Source organism: Alnus glutinosa, chromosome 9 (genome assembly GCF_958979055.1).
Source record: "Alnus glutinosa chromosome 9, dhAlnGlut1.1, whole genome shotgun sequence".
NCBI lineage: Eukaryota > Viridiplantae > Streptophyta > Magnoliopsida > Fagales > Betulaceae > Alnus > Alnus glutinosa.
In genome coordinates, this window is record NC_084894.1 from 24,870,492 (window position 1) to 24,893,548 (window position 23,057).

Genomic DNA, 23,057 nt, shown 5'->3' on the forward strand with positions numbered 1-23,057 from the left:
TATGGAAAATTGAATCATAATTCTTTAATTTTCAATCGATTTCAATTTACTTAAACCAAAAAATATGAAAAATTGCATCACAATTCTTTAATTTTCAATGGATTTCAATTTACCTAAAGGCACGATTTATTGTGTTTGATTTTTTGAAATTTTTTAAATTCAACTATAATTTATTGTGCAAATTTCGATACAAAATAAAATTTAAAAAAAAAAATTTAGATAGTTTAACTTTTAAAGAAAAATAATTAAAAAAAAAAAATTGATAAAATTTAATTTGTTTTCAAAAAAATTACGAATATCAATAAAATTTGTTTTTGAAAAATAATGTACATTTTTTTGATTTGGTTTAAAATCACTTTTTTTTCTCTACAAAATCTTAATTCCAAATACACCCTAAATATCTTAGGTTTAAAAATCTTATTTTTACTTGTAAGTTTTATGTAGGGATGAAAACCGGAGTTGGTTTATGTTGTTATCGGCTAAAACCGGTATCCGGCTCGGCTAATCGGGTAACCAATTAACTGGGTTTGTAATAACCAGCGGCTATCCGCACCGGAAAATAAAAAATCAGCGATCCTCGGCCTTGAACATGATGAAGAGCCGGCTGGGAGTGGGTTGGAAGTCGGTTCTTCTCCCCGGAGGTTGCGCGACGAGGACCGGATCACGGCGGTCAACGCTCGCTTGACCCACTCTCCCTCCACGCCGCCAATCCGAACCAGCGAGTTCTTCATCTCCGATCTACGCATGTTCAGCCGGTTTGTAGGAAATGATCCCATATGGGCATGGTTGCTCTTCAGCTATGGAAATTGAAGAAGTAAGAAAAGACAAAAGGAGTGAAAAGAGGAGAAAATAAAAGAGTTTTTCTTTTTTGAGGTAAAACATTAGGAGAAAAAAGAGGGGTGCGAAATGAGGAGGCCAAGTTAGGGTTTCAGTGAAGGAGAAGAAGGAGGCGAGAGAGAAAGGGGGGGATAGGGTTTCAGAAGTTTGAAAAATGAAATGTGTGGAAGCGTTCAAGGCAGGCTGAATGTGCGACGTGTGAGAGCAGATGAATCGAGAAGATAAGGAATCAAGGGTTGAGAGTAAATGGGAGAAATCAATTGGTTGAAAACAAAGAGAGCAATCCAAGGCAGGCTGAATGTGCGACGTGTGAGAGTAGATGAATCGAGAAGATAAGGAATCAAGGGTTGAGAGTAAATGGGAGAAATCAATTGGTTGAAAACAAAGAGAGCAATCCAAGGCAGGCTGAATGTGCGACGTGTGGCTTTAGGTATAAAGGATTACTAGGCATGAGACGTAACGAAACTGCTTACGTGACAATTGACATTAATGGGTTAACTAATGCCAGCTAATCAATTTTAGATGAAATGAGTGAAATGAAAAACGCCAAAACTTAGAAGATCAGTTAAATATGATTTTAAAAACCTAAGGCCCACCATTGGCCCGCTTCAATTCAACTCTCCACCGTTTTGTTATTTGTTTTTTCTTTCATATTTTGATGTTTACAACTTTGGACTAATTAGGTTGGCTAGGTTGCAAAACAGTGATGATAAATGATGAGAAATGCTTAAATTTTAGTAAAAGATTGATATTAAGGGTTTGTTGGGGTTTATAATTTCAAAAAGTACGATTTAAAATTACGATTTTAAAATTTACGATTTGAAAAAAGTAATTTTTAAAAACACTGTTAAGCGTTTGATAAAATCGCAAATTAGCTTTTAAAATTTTGCGTTTTCAAAAAAACTTACTTGCGATTTAAAAAAACAAATTTTTTGCATTTTCAAATCGTAATTTTTAAAAACGCAGCTTCCAATCGATTTATGTTCTGCGATTTGGTTTAAAATCACACTTATTGTCTACAAAATCGCAATCCCAAACGCATCCTAAGATGATGTGGAGCTTATTCATTGAAGATGATTAAAACAATTAATAAAAAAAAAAAATGTTACGGGTATCAATGAATAAGCTCCACATAATCTTAGTATCTATCTGTTAGTAAAAAATTTAGTTAAAAATTTTCCCAACTAAAATTGTCCTGACTAAAATAGTTAAAAATCCATTTTCTCTACTTCAATTATTTACTTTTTTAAAGCATCTTTAATAGTTTTATCATTTTAGCTATTCACTTTCACTATTTTATTTAAATATTATTTTTCAAAGATTTCTTTATTCTTTCTCTAATAACATCTAAATTTTTGAATGTTTATCGTTTCTTACCAGTAATATTTATAAATATTTGTCTTATACTTACGGTTATATTTTTAAAAATTTGTCTTATCCTAATTATCATATTTTTCAAAAAAATGTCATGTGCTTTCAATAAAAACAAAAAGGAAGAAAGAGAAACTAAAGATTTTAATAGTTTTTTATTTCTTTGGTAAGCAAGCAATGCATATATTGTTAGTAAATACTGTTCACTCACTAAAATTTTTTCACCAATCTGAAGATGCTACTAGAGTCTGAACTCTGTAGACTCGTTTTGAACAATTTCAACAAATTTATTTACCAAAATAACCAAAAATATTTTAAAATGCATGAACTTTATCCATTATTGGATAAGGGATCGAAAACAGAGAGGACAAATTTAGTGGGATCCCCAAATTAATTGACAGTTGGCCGGCAACCCTGCAATAATTTTTGCTTTGCGTAAGCATCTACGTACGTGACCGCTAATGTTCTTCCGACCAATAACTCTATATAATCCATTGGGAGAAGCAGGAGTTAAGGTGTACGTATGTGCGGTGGTAACAAAACAGAGATAAAATGGCAGAAATTGGTAACAGAGAGAGCAGGTGGTCTCTTCAGGGAATGACCGCCCTTGTCACTGGTGGAACTAAAGGAATAGGGTTCGTTTTTCTTGTTTCTGTTTTCACCATGCAAAATCAATTCTAATTACTGAAGATTTGTTAAAGATATATAGATAAATAAACACCCGTCTGAAAACTCTTTTGCTCTTTGGATTTTATGCCTAAATACTCTTCTGTTTTGGAACTCATGAACGGTGAACCCTTTATTTATTCATTTTCTTTTTTGTTAAAAAAAAAATATAAATATAAATTGGGGCAAAGAATTATGAATCGTGGCTTGACATTTACCCCAAAAAAATCTAATTTATTTTCTCATCAGAAAACGAAACGCACAAAAAAAAAAAAAAAAAAAAAAAAAAAAAAAAAAAAACACTCTCTTGGTACGTAATTGTTTTATGTGTAGGAAATCATTTTGAAAGTCTCTTGGTTGTTGTCATAATCATTCTACAGCTAGGAAATTGTTGCTTTGCAATGAAATACATAACTTGTGCTTTTATTTTTGTTTTATTGTAAATTTGGTTATTATAATTTACTACGGCTTTTAATTCAGGTATGCAATTGTGGAGGAATTGGCTGGCTTGGGAGCGACTGTGCATACATGTTGTCGAAATGAGGCACAGCTCAATGAATGCTTAAAGGAATGGAAAACAAAGGAATTTCAAGTAACTGGTTCAGTCTGTGATGTTGTGTCTCGAACACAACGAGAGGAGCTAATTAGCACTGTCTCTTCTCTATTTAATGGCAAACTCAACATCCTTGTAAGACATCTCTTTCTTTCGTTATCATCGTGGCATTTTGCATGGCAATTTACAGCATATTCAAAAGTTGCTCGAGTGTAAGGATCATCCTAGCTATCTTCTAGCACCCAACTGTCAATAATTTTATTCTTTGATGGTTTATTTACCATTTATATTTTAAAATCATTGACCCTAATTTGATTTAGAAAAGGGCATTCAATATTTTTTTTTGTAGATCCATCATATATATAACAACAAATTAGTTTTAACAAATACCCTTAATTTTTTTTTTACAAAAAAAAAAAAAAAAGAAGAAAAAAACTCAATAGTGGCTTGGCCACCTCTAACACCTAGCTAAACTACTCCCAGGTATTTTAATGGGGTGGGTCGATGGGCTGCGCCCAAGACACCAATTTGGGGTGCGTCAAACACCAAATTTAATTCGAGGTGGCTCGACCACTCCCAACACTTACTCAAACCACTTTTAGGTGTGTTTAAGAATTGGGGGGTCCCCGCCAACCAAAAAAGGGAAGAAAAAAAAATTTAAATGGCTGTTCCATTGCCAAACAGTTGTTTGGGGTTGACCATCCCATTTGATTTGTGGGTGGCACCACTTGCCTCTATGAGTTTGAAGATGGCTTTGCCACCTTTAGGGATGGTTAGACAGGCACCTCTTCTTCTTCATTTTTTTCTTTTTTCTTTTTTGTTTATGTTCAATTTTAGTTATTTATTTATTTTTAATTTTTTTTTTAGTTATTTATTTATTTTTTATTTTTTATTTGAGGGTGTTTCAGTTGGTTAATATCTAAAAAAACACACATTTTGGATGATTTTACAAGGAGACTCTCTAATGGTAAGGCCTTTTGTAACAAAATGGTAACAACTTAAAAAATTAGAGTTGACAATTTTTGACACGACCCGCGAATCTGACACTAACACAACACAAAATTGGCTTTGAGTTTAAGCTAAACGGGTTTGGGTTATAAACGGGTTGCATGTTTATAAATGGGTTAAATAGTTGACATGCCAACTCGTTTATGACACGTTTATTACCCGATTAGCTAAATAGGTTGACCCACCAACCCGTTTAGCTAATCATGTTGTGTTTAGGTTGGCGGGTCAACCGGATCGACCAGAACCCGACACGGCAACTCAAATTGCCAACCCTATTAAAAACCCGTATTAATTCATGGAAAAAAAAACAAAAAGAAAAAGAAAAAAAAGGTATTCAACCGTATATTTTATATATATACACGTACATACACACACAAAAGCTTTTATTAATTAATTACTAAGCCTTAATACGGGTGTTGTACTTTGATGTCTGGTTGTAGATAAACAATGTGGGAATCAACATTATAAAACCGACCTTAGAGAACACAGCTGAAGATTTCTCATTCCTCATGTCTACCAATCTTGAATCTGCTTATCACATGTCCCAACTTGCTTATCCTCTTCTGAGAGCTTCAGGAGCAGGAAGCATTGTTTTCGTTTCTTCCGTTGCCGGTGTAGTATCAGTAAATATTGGAACGACTATATACAGTGCAGCTAAAGGTAATTTCATTCTACTATTTGATTTTTCTAGCAAGCTTAATTATGGGTTATTATAATCAGTTTAATTAAGAGAGACATTAAAGGCTCTGATCAACTTTTATCTAAGCTTAATCTTTAGGAGCGATAAATCAGCTAGCAAGAAGTTTGGCATGTGAGTGGGCGAAAGATAACATAAGGAGTAACTCAATTGCACCTTGGGTGATCAGAACCCCGTTGGCTGAAATGGTAAGATTCTTTTCCTTGTCTGTGATGGTACTAGCTTGAAGATGGTAATTAACATATGGTCATTGTAGAATATATATTACATTTTGCTCAGCATTAGTGTTCCTGCTGTTTACTCTTCAGTTAGCCACATGCGGACAGATTACAGGTGGATTCAGACAGAACATAGTCATAGGGGGATTAAGACATGACAATAATCTATTTTCTCTTGCAGTTTCTGAGCGATAATGAAAGACTATTGGAGGCTGTTGTCTCTAGAACTCCTCTTGGACGTGCTGGAGAGCCAAATGAGGTTTCTTCCTTGGTGGCATTCCTATGCCTACCTGCGGCTTCTTACATAACTGGTCAGACTATTTGTGTTGATGGCGGAATTACAGTAAATGGCTTCTCATTGCCTTGAGCATGCTTGGAAACAGCAGAAAATGATGTTCAGCCACCCCACTGGAAATGTGTTCTTATTGTTACGACATTTGTATCGAGGGGTATGATGTCTATAATCCACTTTACTTTCAAGTTCAGAAGCAATAAGTCGTGTAAGACTTAATTACACAATGAAATTTCATATATATATATATATATATATATATATATATGCACATCTCTTTTATCTTCTTCTTCTTCTTCTTTTTTTTCCCTTCTTTTTTTTTTTTTTTTTTTTTAATATATATCGAAAACAAATAGTGTTGTTACCGTGCATAACAATAATGAATAATATGAAATCGAAAAGAGAGAGAGTAAGAAAAACAAGATTCAGATTTACGTGGTTCGACAATGTGCCTACATTCATAGGAGTGTGGTTATATTCAATAATGATTTAGGATTACATCATAACATATTTATAATAAAACCCTACTGTACGGACAAATATGAAAAATTTCAAAATACTCTGGTACTCTCGTATTACTCTCTATGCCCAAAAGAATATGAGACACTTGTTCCAATAAGTAGCAAATTAACTCATAATACAACCCAAGCCCTTTGGGATCCCTGTAGTACATTATAGAAGGCCAAGTTGATATGATATTGATGACGTGTTTTAAGGGAGGATCACACTATAAAAAGTATGGTCATACCCACACTCAATCATCTCTATAGAAGGTAATAACTTAATCATCGCCACACTTGCATTCTATTTTCAAGGAGTAATAATATTTATTACATTTTTATTTTATAACTATCACACAATGATGTTGCAACCCTAATCAACCCTTTACCCTTAGAATTTTTTTTCAAAAAAAAATAAAAAATAAAAAATAAAAATGGTTAGTTAAGACTAACTACGGCATCATTATGGCATAAAAGTGTATATGGCCAAAAGAATATGAGACACTTGTTCCAATAAGTAGCAAATTAACTCATAATACACCCCAAGCCCTTTGGGATCCCTGTAGTACATTATAGAAGGCCAAGTTGATATGATATTGATGACGTGTTTTAAGGGAGGATCACACTATAAAAAGTATGGTCATACCCACACTCAATCATCTCTATAGAAGGTAATAACTTAATCATCCCCACACTTGCATTCTATTTTCAAGGAGTAATAATATTTATTACATTTTTATTTTATAACTATCACACAATGATGTTGCAACCCTAATCAACCCTTTACCCTTAGAATTTTTTTTCAAAAAAAAATAAAAAATAAAAAATAAAAATGGTTAGTTAAGACTAACTACGGCATCATTATGGCATAAAAGTGTATATGGCATTACTCATATTTTCTATGGAGTTCTTTCAATGGTATCAGGCCAGGCTTTGGAATAAAACAAATAGAATAGAACAGAGTTTGAGATTGTTCTGCAACAAATAAACAAAACCATCAACTGACAAGTTTTGAGTTTGGCTTCAACAATGACTTTTTACAATCTTCATCAATCAATAGGCAAATCAGTTTTTTACTTCTCTTAAAATCTATCAACTTCAAAACATTCTTATGGTTCATTTGGAATCCAAAGATAATCGTAATTCTCTTCAAATTTTTTCCAATTTCCGGGTATTTGAATCCAAACCGGAAAAAGAACCCGAAAAGCAAGCGTTTCTCTTTTAAAAAACTCATACTTTACGCGTGGGTCCCACTGACGACAGCAAAGTACACCCACTAAACACAAATAATAATTAAATAATATTTGTTAATAGTTTTATATAATAAATTATTATTATTTCAATCATTATTTCACCATACTTTTCATAACATCAATAATTATACACAACTTTTCATACCTCCAATCATTTCCTATCAATAAAAAATACCATTTTTCAATCTAAAAAATCTAACACCCAAACACAATTTCAAAAAGAATTTAAATTCTACTCATCACCCAAACACATTTTATTTGCCTCAAAATTTGCAAACAAAATAAGAATTTAATTCTAATTTCAAAATCCAACATCTAACGGACCATTAACTTTTTCATTTTTTATATCACATCAACAATTTTTTGTTACTATTTAAATAAAAAAACTCACTATAATACAAATTGTTTTCACTTTTTTTATATAAACTATTTCTACTTTATATCACATTAATCACTTTTTATTACTCGAGAGAGAGAGAGAGAGGAGAGAGGAGACTACGGGAGAGATAATAAAAAATTCAACACTTCACTATTGCTATTCACTTTAGCACAGTGTTGATTTTTTTATTATCTGTAGTAAAAAAATCATTTTAGCTCCTATGGAGAGAAAAAAAAAAAAGGGGGGGGGCCTAAAAAGGAACATGTGATACTAGTCGGAAATATATAAAGAATAGAGAAAAATGCACCATTGGCCATTGTGGAATAACTTTAATTTGTACATATTTTTAAAAAAATTATAAAATAATAAATATAAATATAAATAAATCATTTGTACAAATCATTTAGAAATAAATAAATATAAATGAGTAAAACCTTTTTAAATTTTTTTTAATTTTAATTATTTTTTAAAAAAATAAGATTTATTTATTTATTTATTAATATATTTATATTTTTTTTATTAAGATGAAGACGTGTCGCAATCTTATTAGCCTTGACGTGGCGCTTACGTGGCATTTAACGAAATCTGTCAAAATTTTTAACAAAATTTGACTCTAGGGATTGATTTGTAAATTAAGCCAACTAAGAAATATGAAACTTAGACTTCAACGCTCAATCATAACGACGATATTTTTAGAACGTATTTTATCCACTTTCAAGTGTTAAGGATATATGATAGAATAGTCTCAGGATACAATAAAGCCCAAAATGTAATTCTAGAATAACAAAAAACACAGTTATGAAAAATTGCACAAAAGAAATTTGTAGGATAGAAAGAAACTGTATGCTTGTGTGTCTTTTGCATATGACCAAAGAGTCATATTTATAATCATTTTGGACAATCTAATGGTCCAAAATCGAAGTGGTCAAAATAACTTAATGGACATCTTCGATAGCATATTAATTAACCTTTCTTAGGGGTAGCTCAATCGGCTGGGGATCACGCCTTATAAAGCGGAAGTCATTAGTTTGAATTCTCTCTCCTCTTCTTGTGTGGACATGTCAAAAAAAAAAAAAAAAAATTAACCTCTCCTGTAACCACAAAATCCTTGAATATCATATTAAACTATTTTCTAACCACAAAATCTTTAAATTTCTTTTGTAACCTCCCAATCCTAAAATTAAATAAATTTCATAACTATTTGAAATAAATAAAGAATTTAATTTAATTTATTAAATAAATGTAACAATACTTACGTTTGGCAGGGTGCAATAGTACAGGAATGAGATTTAATTCTTGTACAGCACTAATACAACAACTGTACAACAATCCCTCACATGAGGGTGGGCCCCAATATGTGAGATTCACTCTCATGTGAGAGATTGTTGTACAGTTGTTGTATTGGTGTTGTAAATCTAACATTTTCCTACAGGAATATAATAATATTGTATTTGTACCTGATCTTTATCCATGATTGGATAGGGGAAAGCAAGGAGTAATTCTATGGACACCTGTAGCTCGCGTCGGCTTGTTTGTTAAGCTCCATTTTAGGATAGTGCTGGTTACTATTTACATATTTTTTATTTTATTTTTATATTTTTCAATAATAATTAACATCAAAATATTTTTAATTTTTATATCATATTAATAATTTTTTATTATTATTTAAATAAAAAAATTCACTATAATACAAAATTTTTTTACTTTTTTATATAAATTCTTTTTATTTTATATCACAACATCACTTTTTACTAATTTTAAAATTAATAACATATTCCTTTGTTCTGTATTTTTCTTTACCAAACAAGCCCTAATTACGGTAGAATTACTCCATTGCTTAAGGGAAAACAGAGAAGACAAATTTTGTGGGATCTACAGATTCACAATAGGCCGGCAACTACTTAACCATAATGTTCCTCCGAGTTCCGACCAATAAAGCTATATATGTAATCCACTGGGAGAAGCACAGTTGGCCGGCAACCCTGCAATGATTTTTGTTTTGCGTAAGCTCTACGTAACCGCTAATGTTCTTCCCACAAATAACGCCATAATTATATATAATCCGTTGGGAGAAGCACTGGTTTAGGTATATGAGCGGTGGCAACAAAGAGGGATCAAATGGCAGCTGCGGCAGAAATTGGTAACAGAGAAAGCAGGTGGTCTCTTCAGGGAATGACTGCCCTTGTCACTGGTGGAACTAAAGGAATCGGGTTCGTTTCTCTGCCTAATAGGCTAATACTCTCTTTCTTGTTTCTGTTTCCGGCTTCTAATTTCTGAAGATTTCTAAAAGATAGATAAATAAACTAATAAATAAATACCCATCTAAATCGACATTCATTGCAACTCTTGCTCTCTCAACCTGGTTTTGTGGATTTATCCCCTTTCCCCATTATTCCCAATTTATCAACAAAATTATAGCTTGGTTTGCTCTTCTCTCTTAATCCAACTCTCTTCAGCCTCTCCCATGGCTTCCCCCACAAGAACTCTTTTGCTCTTTGGATTTTATGGCTAAAAACTATGGATTTCTAAGAAGTTGTCATTTGCTGGCAGATTGCAGCTTATGACCTCAGTCTTATATAGCATTCAAGTGTATTGGACATGTATTTTTTATTCTTCCAAAAAGAATCATCAAATAGATTGAACAAAAGCTTTGTCGGTTTCTTTGGAATGTGAATGATGAGGGTGTAGCTCGAGCTAGAGTAGCTTGGAAGTTATGATGTTATCCGAAGAGGGAGGGAGGTTTGGGTATTAAAAAGTTGGAAGAGTGGAATCGTGCTTCAATTATGCGGCACATTTGGAGCTTTTTTGCCAAAGCAGGCTCTCTATGGGTTGCTTGGGTTCATAGTAATCTGCATAAAGGAAGTAACTTTTGGCTTGTAAATGTTCCTCAGTCATGCTCTTGGTCTTGGAGGAATTAAGTTAATGAAGTTAAGAGTAGAACTAAATTATTTTTTTGAAATTTGATGTAGACAATGGTAGGAAGATCCATCTCTGGACTGATTGGTGGCATCCAGGTGGTGTTTTGCTTTATGAGTTTGGTTATCGAGTAATCTATTTTGCTCATAGTTGGCTTGATGCTAGACTGTCTTCGGTTATAAAAGATGGTGAGTGGTTTTGGGGGCTGGCAAGGTCTGATTCTCTTGTGGAAATTCAAAGCAAACTGTCCATGGTGACTTTAGGTGGTAATGATATTCCGAAATGGATGGTCTAAGTCTGGGAATTATTGTAGTGCTGATACTTGGGAAGCTCTTAGAGATAGACATCCGGATGTGGAGTGGTGGCAAATGGTATGGTTTCCTTTAGCAATTCCAAAGCATGCATTCATCTTTTCTTCTTTTGTAGCTACAGTAGAAGAACATGGAGGTCAATTATGCAGCTTTGTGGTATGGCTAGTCCTCCTATTTGTTGGGATGATATGATTCTTGAAGGGCTGCAGAACTGGAGAAGGAAAGTTTTTAAAGCTCATGTATGTAGGCTAGCATTTGGAGCTACTGTCTATCATATTTGGCGTAAGAAATGCTCTTAGACATAGTAATAACCCTTTGTCTGAAGCACAGCTGCTACAGAAAATAAAATGGGGTGTAAGTGTCGTGTAATGGGGAAAGGAAAATTTAAAAAGACTAAGGGAAAGGAGAGTATCTGCTGTAATTGGGGTATTGATGTTCAGATTTTAGTTTAGTTTTGTTTCGTTGTTGTGAGGTGAGAGTTGTTTTAGTTTGTAAGACTTTGAATTTTGTTTCTTTGTCCGCTTTCTGCTGGTTCTGCAGAAATCAAAAGAGCTTTTGTTTGTGGTTATAAACTTGGCTTATTCATCAAAAAAAAAAAAACACATTCTAGACCAAGGAAATTGTTGCTTTGCAATGAAATATATAACTTGTGCTACTATTTTTGTTTTGTGAAAATTTGGTTATTATAATTTAATTAGTACAGCTTTTAGGTATGCAATTGTGGAGGAATTGGCAGGCCTGGGGGCAACTATTCATACATGCTGTCGAAATGAGGCGCAGCTTAATGAATGCTTACATGAATGGAAGGCAAAGGGATTTCGAGTCACTGGTTCAATCTGCGATGTTGGGTCTCGAACCCAACGAGAGGAACTAATTAGCACCGTTTCTTCTCTATTTAATGGCAAACTCAACATCCTTGTAAGACCTCTCTTTCTTTTGTTATCTTCGCCTCATTTTGCATGGCAATTTACAGCAAGTTCAAAAGTTGCTCTAGTGTAAGGATCATCCTATCTTCTCACACCCAACTGTCAAGAATTTTATTCTGTAATGTTTTCTTTTCTATTTCTATTTTCAAATCATTGACCCTCATTTGATTTAGAAAAGAACATTCAATATTTTTTTTTAGATCCATCATATAACAACCAAATTTAGTTTTATATTTCTTCTGATTTAACGATCGAGGAAATTCTCTAATGGTTGGAGCTTTTTGTAACAAAATGGTAGTTCAATGCGATGAGTGTGACAAGTGCTAGTTCATAGGAACAACTTAAAAACCCATGCTAGCTCATGGTGAAAAAAAATGTATTTAACCCTGTATTGTACCCCAAGTTTATATATATACATACACACACAAAACCTTTTATTAATTAATTACTAAGCCTTAATGGGGCTATTGTACTCTGATGTTTGGTTGTAGATAAACAATGTGGGAACCAACATAATAAAAACGACCTTAGAGTACACAGCTGAAGATTTCTCATTCCTCATGTCTGTCAATCTTGAATCTGCTTATCACATGTCCCAACTTGCTTATCCTCTTCTGAGAGCTTCGGGAGCAGGAAGCATTGTTTTCGTTTCTTCTGTTGCCAGTGTAGTATCAGGAAATGCTGGAACGAGTATATACGGTGCAACTAAAGGTAATTTCATTCTACTATTTGGTTTTTATAGCAAGCTTAATTATGGGTTATAATTAGTTTAAGAGAGACATCAAAAGATAAATCGGATCAACTTTTGTCTAATATTAATCTTTAGGAGCGATGAATCAGCTAGCAAGAAGTTTGGCATGTGAGTGGGCGAAAGATAACATAAGGAGTAACTCAATTGCACCTTGGGTGATCAGAACCCCACTACTTGAAATGGTAAGATTCTTTTCCTCGTCTGTGATGGTATTTGAAGATGATAATTAACATATGGTCATTATAGAATATTGTCAACATTTTGTTCAGCATTCGGGTTTGTGTTATATATATACTCTTCAGTTAGCCACATACGGACAGATTACAGGTGGATTCAGACAGAACATAGTCATAGAGGGATTAAGACATGACAAGAATCTATTTTCTCTTGCAGTTTCTGGGCGGTAATGAAAAACTTTTGGAGGCTGTTGTCTCTAGAACTCCTCTTGGACGTGTTGGAGAGCCAAAGGAGGTTTCTTCCATGGTGGCATTCCTATGCCTGCCTGCAGCTTCTTACATAACTGGTCAGACTATTTGCGTTGATGGCGGACTTACAGTAAATGGCTTCTCATTGCCCTGAGCATGCTTGGAAACAGCAGAAAATGATGTTCAGCCACTCCACTGGAATGTGTTCTTATTGGTACAACATTTGTATCGAGTCGAGGGATGTCTATAAAGACTATAATCCACTTTATTTTCAAGATCAAAAGGAATAAGTCTAGCTTGTAAAACTTAATTACACAACAAAAAAATTTCATATATGCACATCTCTTTTGTCTTTCTGTTTTTTTTTTTTTCGGGAAACTCATAGGAAAATTTACACATAATCCATCCCAAGCCTTTTGGGGTCCCTTTACTACAATATTACAGGTGGTCATGGGGATCTGATATTGAGGACATGTTTTAAGGGAGGATCAAAGTATAACAATTGTGATCATCTCTGTTTGTTTTATTGGTTACATTTTGATAAATAAAAACTTCTTTTTTTTTTTTTTTTTTTTTCCTGGTCATTGACTTTTCAGGAATACCGTAATTCAGAGTCAAATTCAATTATTAATACAGAATATTTATTCCAGCATGGAAAGAATTTTAGAAGGCAATTTTTGCAGTATACTATTCGAGAAATGGAAGATTCTGACAACTTTACATATGTCAAAAACTATTTTCCATTGTGATTGTCCGGATGACTCAATGGAAGCGTCCGGACGCTAGCTAGTGTTTCATCTTGTCCAAACAACGTAGCAGACGCAAATCACATGGACTTGGTGTTCGCATAGCCGTCCGGACGACCCAACAGATGCGACCCACAGAGAGCATATGTTCGCACAAGTATCAGGACACAAATGCGGTAGCTGGGAACAGTGGAATTGTTCTACACAACTGTCCGGACACTAGGGCAAGCTGTCCAAACGTGCTTCAGCAACTTATGCATAATTGCTGCTTACCGTCCGAACGCCCAATGTCCTGTCTGGACACCGCTAGGAAAATCGAGTTTGTTGTCAAATTAAGTTTTCTAAAGCCTATTTAAAGGGGCTCCTAGGCTGTGGTTTTGTAAGAATTCAATATTGAATTTCAGTGTGCTAAGAGAGGGTGTTTAGACAGAAACTATTAGATGTGCTAACTCTCTTTAGAGTATTTGTGTGATTTGATCAACCATTGAAGTCTAACTTAGAGATAAGCTCTAAGTTAAAGAAATTCATTGAATAACTCTTCAGATAGGAAGTCTGGTTGAGAAGCGTTTACGTATAGGTACATGTTAGAGTTAAAGGTACGACTATTGCATTATAGGTATGTGAGTATGACTGCTTTATAATTAACTTTTTCTTCTGAATAGTGGATTGCGTAGATTTGGCTGCCCCGAAGTGGTTTCTTTAGTATAAGAAGTTTTCACTTTGTCGCCAAAATATTTGTGTTTTTTACATTCTAAATTTTATATTTTAGTTTATTGGTTGATCACACACACATATAAAAGAATCTTTATTTTTCAATCTCCACACTCAATCATCTTAATAGAAGGTATTAACGTTCATGGAGAGGTTAGAAGAGAAACAATGCAAATTAATGGACCATGTCTTTCTTTAATTAGTTGTCTGAATTTTTTGGAGAATCATCGTATGGGATGAGACACTAAATTTACTTTAGACGTATGTAGCAAAATAATTTTCCTATTTTCAGGGTGAACACTAATCAGAAACATGTTGGATTTTGACTTGTCACCCATCAATTAGTCTTGCTATCTCATGGTTGATGAGTTTAACATCTTAATTACATGGGTAGTTGAGAAGCTCATAATTGAAAGTTGGGCATCTTAATTACATGGGTAGTTGAGAGGCTCATGGTTGAGAGTTGGGCATCTTAATTGCACATGGGTAGTTGGGCATTTAAGATGGGTTGGTGAATCTTGCCTATATAAAAGAATGAGAGCTCATTTGTGAATTCAACTACAAGAGAGCCAGAGAATAGTGAGAGAAAGAATATCCAAAGCTCAAGTGAGCCATTTGAGAGAGTGAGAAAATTCTCTTTGTAGAAACACAATCAAGTGTTGTTTTGGGTATACTTCGGTCTTTGGGTATGAGCCACTATTTGTATCTCCCTTGATTTTCATAGTGAAAGATCTTGATTTGTCTTCTCCAGTGGACGTAGGCCAAGTTGGGCTGAACCACTTAAATTCTTGTGTCAATTTTGGTAGTTTTGTTTCCTGATCTTTACTTCTCAATTTATTTTGGTGCCTCTGTTACAACAAATTGGTATCAGAGCTAGGTTATATCAAGCTGGGTTTTATCTGTCTAGATATTGTTCACAGTATTGACAGATTCGACAAAAGATGGCGGCAAAATTCGATATTGAGAAGTTCGATGGAAGAAACGACTTCAACCTCTGGCGGGTTAGGATGAAGGCCTTGTTAGTGCAACAAGGGCTGTCCAAGACGCTAAAGGGAAAGGATGCACTGCCAGAATCATTGACTGGAGATGAGAATGAAGAGATCTTGGAAAAGGCACACAGTGCAATTCAGTTGTGCTTGAGCAATGAAGTACTACGCGAAGTAGTAGAAGAAGACACAGCTGCCAAGTTGTGGTTGAAGCTAGAGAGCTTGTACATGACCAAATCACTCACAGCTCGCTTGTATTTGAAGAAGCGGTTGGCCACACTTCATATGCATGAAAGTATGTCAGTTAAGGATCATCTTGATAAATTCAATCGAGTGATTGTTGATTTGAGAAACATTGATGTTAAAATTGTGGACGAGGATCAAGCTATTGCCCTTCTGTGTTCTTTACCACCTTCATATGAGCACTTTGTCGATACCATGATTTATGGTAGAGAAATTCTATCTGTAGAAGATGTGAAAGCAGCCCTAAACTCCAAAGAATTAAAGAAAATGGTGTCTGAAGGTGTTGCATAAAGCTCGGGTGAAGGACTGGTTGTAAAAGGACGATCCAAATCATAGTCCAGAAAAAAGAAACTAAAATGTTTCGAGTGTCACAAGGAAGGGCATTTTCGGAAAAATTGTCCTGAGCTCAAAAATAAAGGGTAAGAGAAAGTCTCTAATGATGGTAATGTAGCTGTAGCAGAAGGCGATTCTGATGACGACGGAAATGTTTTGGCCGCATCATCTTCTAGCATTTCCAAAGGTTGGGTTCTTGATTCCGCATGTTCGTTTCATTTATGTCCCAACCGGGATTGGTTTGCTTCTTACAAGAGTACTAAAGGCACTGTTTTGATGGGCAATGACATGGCCTGTAAAATATTGGGGATCAGAACAATCAAAATCAAAATGCACGACGGAATTGTGAGAACACTTACGGAGGTAAGACATATTCCAGAACTGAAGAAAAATCTAATCTCCACGAGTGCTCTAGACACCATCAGTTGAAAGATCGTGCATCAAAATGGAGTTCTGACGGTTATTTGTGGTGCTCTGGTCGTAATGAAAGGCAGCAAGATGGAAAATCTGTATCACCTTGCTGGTGAAACAGTGATTGAGGAGCAACAGAGGCAGAAGTTGGAGAAGATGATGGGGCAGACTTTCGAAACTTTTGGACAAGCCAAGGCCGTGTTGGAGTTGTCTCAAACTGCTTCAAAAAAGGACTGGGTGAAGGTCCCGGAGAATTCATCCACCGGTTCGACGAGGACGTCGAATTTAAGAAGCGTGGGTGGTTTGTCAGAAACTTGACATGATTGTGGCGCTGCAGCATGGGTGTGTGCCTTGCACCCTTGTTGACTGCCGAGCCATGGCATGAGGAAGGCATGCCATGGGTGCAACAGGGATGCTGCTGGGTCCATGGAGGGCACATGGCCCAGCCACTTGCTGGATAGTTGGGTTGGGGCCTAACCTTGTGTGTTGATAGTTTAGGGAAGGTGCTTGGAGAAGGGCTAAGGATGCTGCAAAGAATCAGTTGGTGTGGCCAATGTAAGGTGCATGGCCTATGTTGATGGGGCCCAAGAGCTGCTGTGGGGCGCAAGACTTGTTGGTGTGGCTTATGAGTGGGTTGGGCATGGCCCAAGCCCTTGATTGCATGCTGACTTGACCCTTGTTGTTGGATGCTGCTGAGAGGGGCCACATGGCGTCTATGATGTCCTGCCCAAGCGAACCTGCTGTGCTAGGGTGCAATGAGTGCACTAGATGGCTTCTGCATGATGATGGGCATGCAGAAGGGCCTTGAGTGAGGCAAGGAGCCTATCATGGGTGTTGCCCAAGTGATTTGCATGAAGGTTGAGTACTGCAGTGGGGAATGCCAGTGTTGGGCGTGCCAAGTGGCTGTGTGGGTGACAGTGAGCGTGTCATGGGTGTTGTCCAAGTTATCTGCATGAAGCTTGCATGCTGCAGTGGACAAAGGGTTGCTGTGACATGCATGCAAGAGGTAGACCTGTAGCAGTGTGCTGGCTGGGCATTGGTGGAGCTGTTGCTACCTTGTGTGGGTTGCTGTGCGAATGCAGGAGGGTCTGCATTGGAACTGCCTTGTGATAGTGTCTCAGACAAGACAGATGGATGGTTTTCCTGAAAAGGCGGAGATACGTTCTTAATGGTTTTCAAGTTAAGGTGAAGAATTGTTGGATTTTGACTTGTCACCCGTCAATTAGTCTTGCTATCTCATGGTTGAAGAGTTTAACATCTTAATTACATGGGTAGTTGAGAAGCTCATAATTGAGAGTTGGGCATCTTAATTACATGGGTAGTTGAGAGGCTCATGGTTGAGAGTTGGGCATCTTAATTGCACATGAGTAGTTGGACATTTAAGATGGGTTAGTGAAGCTTGCCTATATAAAGGAATGAGAGCTCAGTTGTTTTTTGATCTTTACTTCTTAATTTATTTTGGTGCCTCTGTTACAACAAAACACACATCTAAATCTATTTACCTTCTTTTTTTCTTTCTTTCTTTCTTTCTTTCTTTTTTTTTTTTTTTTTTTTTTTTTTTTTTTTTTTTTTTTTTTTTTTTTCGTGCAAATCAACCAACAATGCAAATTAGTAAATCAAACGGGTTAACCTAAAGCAAGCCGTTGAGATTTTTACGTGTGGAAAACCTTCTAATGCATGTGAAAGGAAAAATCACAGGAATGAACATTTACAATTTTGATTCATTTGGACTGAACGTTGAAATACGGATATTCAGATCTGATGTGATTCATTCTTGAATGTTCAATACACTAGGCACACCGAATTTTTGAGAATGAATGTACCATATACAATAAAAGAAAACAAAAAACTATGAATTTTGAGAATTGTAGACATGTAATACCTTATTGGTATCAAAATGTACGTATTTGATAGTTAAAAACAGGATTATGATTGTCTATAATTATTTGTCTAAATTTAAGAGAATTTGGACAAATGATTGTGAGAAACCACTTATAAGACCTTACTGACCAAAATAAAAATTAGACTGTCTAATCACTTATCCAGTCAGGTGAGTTCTTAAGCCATCTCTCATAATCGCCAATTTGAATTCTTTCAAATTTTAAAAAAATAATAATTATAGACGATCCTAATCCGTTAAACCATATATATGATACCATACGCATGACGGGGTGCAATTAATTCTTTGGGTTAAATACCCTATTGGTACCTGAGTTTTACGTGATTTTAAATTTAGTACCTCAGTTTTGTTTTGTATCATAGGTGGTACCTGAATTAAGGGTAAAAACCCATTTGGTACCTCTGTTAGATTTTCCGTCTGAATTTTAACGTCTCGCCACGTGTCAACCGCCGAGGTTGACACGTGGCGCTACATAAAAAAAAATTAAAAATTAAAAATTAAAATCTTTAAAAAATGTTTAAAAATAATAAAATTTTAAAAAGAAAATTAAAAAAAGAAAAAAGAAGAGGGGTGGCTGAGCCACCCCCCTTGGCCACCATGGGGGTGGTTGGCCACCCCCATTTTGGCCAAGGAGGTGGCCCAGCCACCCCCTTGGCCGGTTTGGCCAGTCTGGGGTGGCCGAACCACCCCCCATGGGGTGGCTTGGCCACCCCATGGTAGAAAAAGAGAAAAAAAGAAAAAAAAAATTATGGGTTTTGGCCCTTGGGGGTGGTCGAACCACCCCCTAGGGCCACGGGGGTGGATCGGCCACCCCCAGTCCGGCTGGTATGGGGGTGGGCGAACCACCCCCATGGCCCTAGGGGGTGGTTCGGCCACCCCTAAGGGCCAAAACCCAAAAAAAAAAAAAAAAAAAAAAAATTGAGGGTTAGCCCTTGGGGGTGGCCGAACCACCCTCTAGGGCCACGGGGGTGGTTCGGCCACCCCCATACCAGCCGGCCTGGGGTGGCCGAACCACCCCCGTGGCCCTAGGGGGTGGTTCGGCCACCCCCAAGGGCCAAAACCCATCCAAAAAGAAATTGAGGGTTTGCCCTTGGGGGTGGCCGAACCACCCCCTAGGGCCACGGGGGTGGTTCGGCCACCCTCAGACCAGCCGGCCTGGGGTGGCCGAACCACCCCCGTGGCCCTAGGGGGTGGTTCGGCCACCCCAAGGGCCAAAACTTATCAAAAAAAAATTGAGGGTTTGCCTTTGGGGGTGGCCGAACCACCCCCATGGGCCACGGGGGTGGTTCGGCCACCCCAGGCCGGCCAAAACGCATAATTTTTTTCTTTTTTTCTACCATGGGGTGGCCGAACCACCCCCCATGGGGTGGTTCGGCCACCCCATACTGGCCAGACCAGCCAAGGGGGTGGCTCAGCCACCCCTCTTCTTTTTTCTTTTTTTAATTTTCTTTTTTAAAATTTTATTATTTTTAATCATTTTTTAAAGATTTCAATTTTTAATTTTTAATTTTTTTTTATGTAGTGCCACGTGTCAACCTCGGCGGTTGACACGTGGCGAGACGTTAAAATTCAGACGGAAAATCTAACAGAGGTACCAAATGGGTTTTTACCCTTAATTCAGGTACCACCTATGATACAAAACAAAACTGAGGTACTAAATTTAAAATCACGTAAAACTCAAGTACCAATAAGGTATTTAACCCTAATTCTTTCGATATTCATTATTGGATACCTGAGGTTTCTTATCCATTATTGGATAGGGGAAAACAAGTGTGGCCAGAAAGTGTATTGGGAGAAGCAAGAGTTAAGGTGTATGCGCGGTGTTAACAAAAGAGAGATCAAATGGCAGAAATTATTAACAGAGAAAGCAGGTGGTCTCTTCAGGGAACGACCGCCCTTGTCACTGGTGGAACTAAAGGAATCGGAAATACACTCTCTTTCTCGTTTCGATCTGTTTTCAGCTTAAAAAATCATTCTACTTGCTAAAAAGGCGACATTTATTGCTGTACTCTTTTTGGAAGTTACAGCATCGCTACGTACAATTTTGGGCCAAATTAAGAATCCATGGGTTGACAAATCTAATTTATTTTCTCATCAGAAAACAAAAGGAAAATACTCTCTTGGTAATTGTTTACTATTGTATGTTGTTTTCAGGTATGCTATTGTTGAGGAATTGGCAAGCCTGGGGGCGACCGTCCATACATGCAGTCGAAATGAGGCCCAACTCAATGAATGCTTGAATCAATGGAAGACGATGGGATTTCAAGTCACTGGTTCGGTGTGCGATGTAGCATCTCGAGCCCAACGAGAGAAACTAATTAGCACTGTCTCCTCTATATTTAATGGCAAACTCAACATCCTTGTAAGTCCTACATTTCGTTACCATCGTCGCATTTTGCCTGGCATTTTACAGCATACTCAAAAGTTGCTCAAGTGTAGGGATCATCCTATCTTCTAGCACCCAACTGTAGGGGTGTACTCTACCAAAGACAGGTCAAAACCTCCTTTGTCACTGCCCATAGGCGGGATGTTTTTAATTTAGTAAAATCCGCCCATACACATCCGCAGAATTTTTGATGCGATTCCAGCAGCAGCTGCCATTCTTTCTCAATTCCGCAATCAAACACCAAAACTCAAGCCCCTATTTCTATTATATTATATATAATAAATGAGACTTTAAATTACACGAACGGAAAGAGAAATCGAAAAATACCGGTAGTTGTAGTACCAGGAGGCAGGACGTGACAATGGGAGTGACAAGCTGCGGTGAGAGGGGGAGGGCGTCGTCAAAGGGCAACAGGCGGCTGAAGGCCAGAGTTTAGGTTAAGGGACTTTTGCTTTCTTTGCTTCATTCGAATGAAATGATTCTTGTCAAGAAGGTTCTTGTATAATAGCCTAGACAAAACAAACTTTGTTTTGGATGCAACTTTTTCATATATATATATATATATATATATATATTAAGGATAGGCGGTTGCGGAGTGTAGCCGCCTCTGCCTACCCTAGGCCCGATATCCGCCCATTATGGGTAGATAGCAGGAAGGGCCTGCCTCCCGCCTGTGTTACGAACTAGGCCATCCGCTCATAACACGGGTGAGTAGACGGTGGAGTGGGCCAGCTTTTCACCGGCCGGCCTACCTGTATATTCATAGTCAAGAATTTAATTCTTTAATATTGTTTTCTTTTCTATTTTAAAATCATTGACCCTCATTTGATTTAGAAAAGAATGAATATTCATTTTTTGAAGATCCACCATAAAACAACCAAATTGATCAATGCAATAATCAACAATACTGCAGCAACTTCCTTTGTGCCTTTGCATTAAACACTTTCATATATTATATATATAAAAGAGTAGGATAAGAGTGTACAACTAAGCATTTCTCTATTATATATGTACACATATACACATACAAAAGCTTTTATTTATTAATTTCTAAGCCTTAATAGGGTTGTTATACTCTGATGTTTGGTTGTAGATAAACAATGTGGGAACCAACATAATAAAATCGACCTTAGAATACACAGCTGAAGATTTCTCATTCCTCATGTCTACCAATCTTGAATCTGCTTACCACATGTCCCAACTTGCTCATCCTCTTCTGCGAGCTTCGGGAGCAGGAAGCATTGTTTTCGTATCTTCAGTTGCAGGCGTAGTATCAATAAGTATTGGATTGACTATATACAGTGCAACAAAAGGTAATTTCATTCTACTAATTGATTTTTATAGCAATTAAGCTTAATTATGGGTTATAAGTTTAACAGAGACATTAAAATATTAATCTTTAGGAGCGATGAATCAGCTAGCAAGAAGTTTGGCATGTGAGTGGGCGAAAGATAACATAAGGAGTAACTCAATTGCACCTTGGATGATCAGAACCCCACTGGCTGAAATGGTAAGATTCTTTTCCTTGTCTGTGATTGTATTTGAAGATGGTAATTAACATATGGTCATTGTAGAATACTGTCTACATTTTGCTCGGTATTACTGTTCCTGCTGTTAATTACTCTTCAGTTAGCCACATGCGGACAGATTACATGTGGATTCAGACAGAACATAGTCATAGGGGATTAAGACATGACAATAATCTATTTTCTCTTGCAGTTTCTGAACGATAATGAAAGACTTTTGGAGGCTATTGAACCTAGAACTCCTCTTGGACGTATTGGAGAGCCAAATGAGGTTTCTTCCATGGTGGCATTCCTATGCCTACCTGCGGCTTCTTACATAACTGGTCAGACTATATGTGTTGATGGCGGAATTTCAGTAAATGGCTTCTCATTGCCCTGAAAATGCTTGGAAATAGCAGAAAATGATGTTCGGCCACCCCACTAGAAATGTGTTCTTATTGGTACGATATTTGTATCGAGGGATATGATGTCTATATCCACTTTACTTTCGAGTTCGGAAGCAATAAGTTGTGTAAGACTTAATTACACAATGAAATTTCATATATGCACATCTCTTTTATCTTCGATCTACTTCTTTCTTCTCCTTCTTTCTTTCTTTCTTTCTTTCTTTCCTTTTTTCTTTTTATTTTTTCCCCGAAAACAAGTAGCAAATTAAGTCAGAATCCATCCCAAGCCATTTGGGATCCCCGTGGTACATTATAGAAGGTCAAGG

At 36.6% G+C, this 23,057-nt stretch overlaps 3 protein-coding genes across 3 annotated transcripts; all 3 read left to right on the forward strand.

The window, feature by feature from the left end:
* Window positions 1-2,690: 2,690 nt before the first annotated feature.
* LOC133878523 (tropinone reductase homolog At2g29150-like) lies at window positions 2,691-5,893 on the forward strand. Its single transcript, XM_062317083.1, has 5 exons — window positions 2,691-2,843; window positions 3,355-3,562; window positions 4,876-5,095; window positions 5,214-5,320; window positions 5,532-5,893. Exons 1-5 carry the CDS (start codon window positions 2,761-2,763, stop codon window positions 5,715-5,717), a joined length of 804 nt encoding a protein of 267 aa, XP_062173067.1. The 5' UTR covers window positions 2,691-2,760; the 3' UTR covers window positions 5,718-5,893.
* Window positions 5,894-9,642: 3,749 nt separating this feature from the next.
* LOC133877901 (tropinone reductase homolog At2g29150-like) lies at window positions 9,643-13,459 on the forward strand. Its single transcript, XM_062316353.1, has 5 exons — window positions 9,643-9,984; window positions 11,712-11,919; window positions 12,419-12,638; window positions 12,754-12,860; window positions 13,072-13,459. The coding sequence occupies exons 1-5, from the start codon at window positions 9,893-9,895 to the stop codon at window positions 13,255-13,257; spliced, it is 813 nt and encodes a 270-aa protein (XP_062172337.1). The 5' UTR covers window positions 9,643-9,892; the 3' UTR covers window positions 13,258-13,459.
* Window positions 13,460-20,226: 6,767 nt separating this feature from the next.
* Window positions 20,227-22,879, forward strand: LOC133877904 (tropinone reductase homolog At2g29150-like). Its single transcript, XM_062316356.1, has 5 exons — window positions 20,227-20,376; window positions 20,588-20,795; window positions 21,913-22,132; window positions 22,223-22,329; window positions 22,539-22,879. Exons 1-5 carry the CDS (start codon window positions 20,276-20,278, stop codon window positions 22,722-22,724), a joined length of 822 nt encoding a protein of 273 aa, XP_062172340.1. The 5' UTR covers window positions 20,227-20,275; the 3' UTR covers window positions 22,725-22,879.
* Window positions 22,880-23,057: the final 178 nt, after the last annotated feature.